The sequence below is a fragment of the Emiliania huxleyi genome, assembly GCF_000372725.1.
Source record: "Emiliania huxleyi CCMP1516 unplaced genomic scaffold EMIHUscaffold_466, whole genome shotgun sequence".
Classification (NCBI taxonomy): domain Eukaryota; phylum Haptophyta; order Isochrysidales; family Noelaerhabdaceae; genus Emiliania; species Emiliania huxleyi.
Window position 1 is genome coordinate 5,237 of NW_005198494.1, and position 5,268 is coordinate 10,504.

Consider the following 5,268-nt stretch of genomic DNA (forward strand, 5'->3'; position numbering starts at 1 on the left):
GGATAGCCGTCTGGCGGCGCGGCGCCAAAGTCGAGCCGGCCGTCGGCGTCTTGGCTCGCACAGCGCATGCGGCCACTCAAGAGGAAGAGGCCCCAGCTGCAGCGCGCCGCCGTGTCGCACACGCCGACCCAGAGGCCGTTGCCGTCGTTGCTTCGCGAGTGGTCGACGCGAACGGCCCATGTCGAGGCGCCGGTCCTCGGCAGCAGCCCGCCCGTGGCCCACAGCTCGACATCGGCGCTCCGGCCGACGACGGTGATCGTGCGCCCGTGGTTGCTCACCCGCCACCTCCAGTCGTCGCTAACCCGCCAGCGCAAACGTCTCGCCTCCGCCAGCTCCCGCACCGAGCCGCATTTGTTCCGGACGCCGCTGCAGACGCAGCGAAGGCGGAGCACGTCGCGAGGGCTGTTGGAGAGGGCAAAACGGCCCACGAGATCCACCACCTCGTCCGGCAGGTCCTCGAGCGTCGGCGGCGGCGCCGTGGCGCCGCCGGCGAGGTCAGAGGCGAAAAGGGAGCTACACATCGGGGCAAAAAAGAATTTTATGTTTCGGCCGCACGACACGATCCCCGCAAGACATCAAGGGCGAGGACACGCACAGGACGCACCTCTAGTGAGGCCCGCATAGTAATGTGGGTGACTCCTGCCGCCGCCCCTGCCACCCCTGTGTCAGTGTGCCTGTGGTAGTGAGAGACTGCCAGCGGGAAGCTGGAGGCAGGTCGCTAGACTGAGATGAGACCGCCAGTGGAGTTGGGAGCCCACCGTGCACCGCGCTGCGAGCCTGTCGTGTCCCTTGTAGGTAGGTAGGTAGAAAGGTGAAGAACAGCCAGGCTCGGACTGGAGTCTGGACACCAACGCGGTATGGGTGGACGCTGGACAGATGATGACGACACGCACGAGCGACACACAGACACAAACAGGCTCACAAGACACACAGCCATCTGGCTGCCACACACCCTGAGTCGGCGTACAGGTGCAATGTCTCTGCTCCAGCCAAGATCACCCTCCGAACCTAACCTGACCCGCCATCCTCCCAGCGCCCGTGTCCCAACCGCCGCGGTTTAGTCGCCGCTTCGTTGCGCGTCCAAGCGCCCAAGTCCCTCCGTTAGGTGCGATACTCCTACCTGCTCGAGAAGTCGCTCTCTGTCTCCAAGCCGATGCTCTTCACCGGCCACTCGGGCGTTGGCAAGTCGGCGGTGATATCCAACCTCATCAGCCGGCTCGTCGACGGCGGGGCGTGGGCTTCGCTTCCCATCTCCTTCTCCGCGCAGACCTCCGCACGCCGCACGCAGGAGTCGATCGAGTCGAAGCTCGACAAGAGGAAGAAGACGCTTCTCGGGCCGCCGCCGGGCAAGCGGATGGTGATGTTTGTCGACGACGTGAACATGCCGACCCTCGAGACGTACGGCGCGGCGCCGCCCGTTGAGCTCCTCCGGCAGTTCCTTGACCAGGGTGGCTTCTACGACCGCCAAAAGCTGTTTTGGAAGGCCGTCTCTGACGTTGTCGAGGTGGCGGCGTGCGGCCCGCCCGGAGGCGGCCGCAACCCGCTCACCCCGCGCTACGTGCGCCACCACACCGTGATGGTGATGCCCCAGCCGTCAGCGGAGGCGATGCGGCGCATCTTCTCCTCCATCGTCGGTGGCCACCTTGCACTCAACGGGCAGGCAGAGATTGTGAGCCTGACAAAGCCGATCATCGAGTCGACCGTCGACCTCTACCAGACGGTGCTGCGCGACCTCAAGCCCATCCCCGCGAAGGCGCACTACACCTTCAACCTGCGCGACGTGTCCAAGGTGGTGCAGGGCCTACTGATGGTGCAGGCGGCGCATATCCCGTCCGCCGACGTGCTCATCCGGCTGTGGTGCCACGAGGTGACGCGCGTGTTTGCGGACCGCTTCATCGACGACACTGACCGCAGCTACTTCAAGGGCCTGGTCGCCGAGTACTGCAAGCTGCAGTTCAAGCAGAGCTGGACCACAGAGGACATCTTCGACGGCGAGAATAAGCTGATCTTTGCTGACTACACCAAGCCGGGCACGCCCCGCGAGGAGCGGAAGTACGAGCTCGTGGCCGACGTGAGCAAGCTGGGCCCGCTCTTCGACTCGTACCTCGAGCCGCCAAAGGGGCTGCGCGCCAACCTCAAGGGCACGTGGGCCACCGTGACCGACAAGCAGTGGGACGGCTGCAGCAAGCCGCTCGAGTGGCGCAAGCTGCTCTTCGGGGTCGCCTTCTTCCACGCCGTTGTGCAGGAGCGGCGCAAGTTCGGGCCGCTTGGCTGGAACATCCGTTACGAGTTCAACGGTACCGACCTCGAGATGTCGATGGAGACGTTGCGAATGTTCCTCGACGAGCAGGAGGTGATTCCGTGGGCCGCGCTACTCTACGTGACTGGCCAGATCAACTACGGCGGCCGCGTCACCGACGACTGGGACCGGCGCAACCTGATGGTGGCCCTCCGCCGCTTCTACCGGCCCGAGGTGCTCGAGGACGGCTTCCCCTTCGCGCCGGCGGGCACGACCGCCGCCTCGACGTACTACTCGATCGCCGAGGGCGGCCTACAGGCCGTGCGCGACTGGGTGGACGGCCTACCCTACGACGACCCGGTGACGGTCTTTGGGCTGCACCCGAACGCCAAGATCACCTTCGAGCGGCAAGAGACGGACAAGCTGCTCGCAACGGTGACGGCGATCCAGCCGCGCCTCGGCGGAGGCGGTGACGGCCTGTCGGAGGAGGAAACCGTCGTCGCCCTCGCCGAGAAGCTCAAGGCCGAGGTGCCCGAGCTGCTACTCGAGGAGAATGCGGGCGCCGGTACCTTTGCGCTCAACGAAAAGGGCGAGCTCAACTCGCTGCAGATCGTGCTGCTGGCCGAGATGGGCCGCTTCAACAAGCTGCTCCGGCGCGTCTCGGGCTCGCTCGCCGACCTCGGCAAGGCCATCAAGGGCCTCATCACCATGTCGGCCGACCTCGACGCGATGTACGGCGCGATGCTCAAGAATCAGGTGCCGCTGCTGTGGGCAAAGGTGTCCTACCCGTCGCTCAAGCCGCTCTCGTCGTGGTTCAAGGACCTGCAGGAGCGCGTCCGCTTCATGCGCGGCTGGCTCGCCGCCGGTGTCTCCGGCATGACGTGCTACTCGCTCCCCGCCTTCTTCTTCCCGCAGGGCTTCATGACTGGCATCCTGCAGATGCACGCACGCCGCTATTCCATCCCGATCGACTCGCTCTCCTTCTCGTACGAGATCCGAACAGAGGAGACGGCTGCCGCGTGCGCTGCCCCGCCTGAGGACGGCGTCTACATCGACGGCTTCTTCCTCGACGGCGCGCGGTGGGACCGCGAGAAGCGGCAGCTCGCCGACTCGAGGCCGACCGTCATGTACGACACGCTGCCCGTCATCCACTTTGTGCCGACGCCGCACTTTGAGCGCAGCGAGAAGGACTACGAGTGCCCGCTGTACAAGACGGCCGTCCGGGCTGGAGTGCTCTCCACCACCGGGCAGTCGACCAACTTTGTGGTCGCCGTCGACATGCCCACCGACCGAGACCCAGACTACTGGGTGGCGATGGGGACCGCAATGCTGTGCGCGCTCGCGAGCTGAGAGCGGCGTGTGATAATGTGAGTGTGCTCGCGCTATGTATGTGGGGAGGGGACAAAAATACCATCTTGCCCGTCGCGAGTTTAGGAAGGATAAATAGAGCAGTCATCTCCAGGAGAGATGGGCGACGCACGAACCCCGCCCCGCTCACAGGGCGTGCATCACACAGGCGTGGACTGTGTGACTCCTCGGGTTTCTGGGACAGAGGTGCGCTAGTCGCTACAGGACGGCTCCGGCACGTCTGATAGGCAGTTCGGGCTTAGGAAGGAGTTCTACGATGGAATACTTTTGCAGCTCGTTGGCGATTCTAATGAGCTGGGCCGTCGCTGTCCTGGGCCTTTTGTTGGGTCCGCCGGCCCGGCAGAACCATGCGGATAGAAGATCTCCGCCCGTAGCCATGAACAATCCACTGGCACGATTCAACCCGTTCAACCCGTCGCCGAATGAGCCAGAGTCGGCTCTCACGAACGGCATCGACGAGCTTCTCAAGGACGCCCCGCTGCCTGTCAAGGTGCTCGGTGGTCTCGTCAAGCCGCTGATCGCCGGGCTCGGGGCCGCACTGCAAGAGAGCCAGGCCCAGGGCGAGTCGCTGCTGCAGGAGGCGCAGGGGGCCCTGCGCGCGGACTCACGGGTGGCATTGCTGCTCGGCGGCGACGTCGTGGTCGGCGCTACCTTCTCGCAGTCTTCGAGCAACGTGAACGGCGCTGTTAGTCTGGCGCTGCAGTGCCAGCTCTCAGGGAAAAAGGGGGAAGGGGTGGTCTCCATCCGCGGCCAGGGTGGCAACGGAGATGTGTATGTCACATCTCTGGTGGTGCAGGCGAATGGGCAACAGTTCGAGGTCCCGACGCTGCGCGGCGGCGGTGGCGGAGATGTTAGTGGAGGAGCAGGTGGCAGCGGTGTCATCGACATCGAGGTTGTTCAGTGAAGAGTCCGACCCGGTCTCTCGGCACTCGGCTCTCTCGCTCGCGCACCTTGGAAACCCTGCTCCCTGGTTGTGCGGGGTTTTGAGCCTCGCCCCTCTGTATATAAGAGATCTGAATAATAGAGATAGAGGGAGAGCCAAAAATGTAAACGTCGAGCGGCATGTGTCCGAGATCGGCTCTGCGTAAAGTCTAAAGACAGAGAGACGCGCCGTTGGAGACCCCTGCAAGACCTCAAGACCACGCTCTACCCGAGGAAGCCGCCATCGCCGCCGCCACCCATCTGCGCCTGCGCCTTAGCCCTCGACGCCCACGTCTGCGAGACGATCGCCATCGCGTCGAGATACCTGCGCACCCATCGGGCGGGCGCGTCGGCTGGGCTGGGCTGCGTCGACGCCGACGGGACTGACGCGCCTGTCCATGCACTTTGCGGTGCAAATCTTCTCGGAGTCGTCCAGCTTGGGCCCGGGCCGGGTGACGCACTTGGTGAAGCACTTGCTCGTGATCACCTGCCACGCCGCGTGGGTCAGCCCACCGCCACGTCCGGCCGAGCGCCCAGCGCCCAATCGGCGGCGCACACCTGCATTACCTCCTGGATGTACTGCGCCGCCATCTGTCCCTGGACCTGCATCTTGGCGCTGTTGATGTCACCGTCGTCCATGCTGGATCAAGAGAGCGGGCAGGGGAGCGGGCAGGGGCGACGAGAGTACGATCGCGTCTGGAGTGGAAGGAAGAAAAGCTCGCCTCACAACACTTCCCCTG

At 64.7% G+C, this 5,268-nt stretch overlaps 4 protein-coding genes across 4 annotated transcripts; 3 read left to right on the forward strand and 1 right to left on the reverse strand.

Annotated features, from left to right (window-relative positions):
* Positions 1 to 1,105: 1,105 nt before the first annotated feature.
* Positions 1,106 to 1,828, forward strand: EMIHUDRAFT_44504 (hypothetical protein; the record flags this gene model as incomplete). Its single annotated transcript, XM_005768170.1, has 1 exon — positions 1,106 to 1,828. A coding segment is annotated over one exon (723 nt), but the record flags the coding sequence as incomplete, so codon positions are not given.
* A 279-nt stretch (positions 1,829 to 2,107) lies between these two features.
* On the forward strand, positions 2,108 to 3,580 carry EMIHUDRAFT_41447 (hypothetical protein; the record flags this gene model as incomplete). The annotated part of the gene is made up of 1 exon (XM_005768171.1): positions 2,108 to 3,580. A coding segment is annotated over one exon (1,473 nt), but the record flags the coding sequence as incomplete, so codon positions are not given.
* Positions 3,581 to 3,863: 283 nt separating this feature from the next.
* EMIHUDRAFT_245562 (hypothetical protein) lies at positions 3,864 to 4,511 on the forward strand (the record flags this gene model as incomplete). Its single annotated transcript, XM_005768172.1, has 1 exon — positions 3,864 to 4,511. The coding sequence occupies one exon, from the start codon at positions 3,864 to 3,866 to the stop codon at positions 4,509 to 4,511; it is 648 nt and encodes a 215-aa protein (XP_005768229.1).
* Positions 4,512 to 4,753: 242 nt separating this feature from the next.
* Positions 4,754 to 5,167, reverse strand: EMIHUDRAFT_245563 (hypothetical protein; the record flags this gene model as incomplete). Its single annotated transcript, XM_005768173.1, has 3 exons — positions 4,754 to 4,853; positions 4,933 to 5,015; positions 5,087 to 5,167. The coding sequence occupies 3 exons, from the start codon at positions 5,165 to 5,167 to the stop codon at positions 4,754 to 4,756; spliced, it is 264 nt and encodes an 87-aa protein (XP_005768230.1).
* Positions 5,168 to 5,268: the final 101 nt, after the last annotated feature.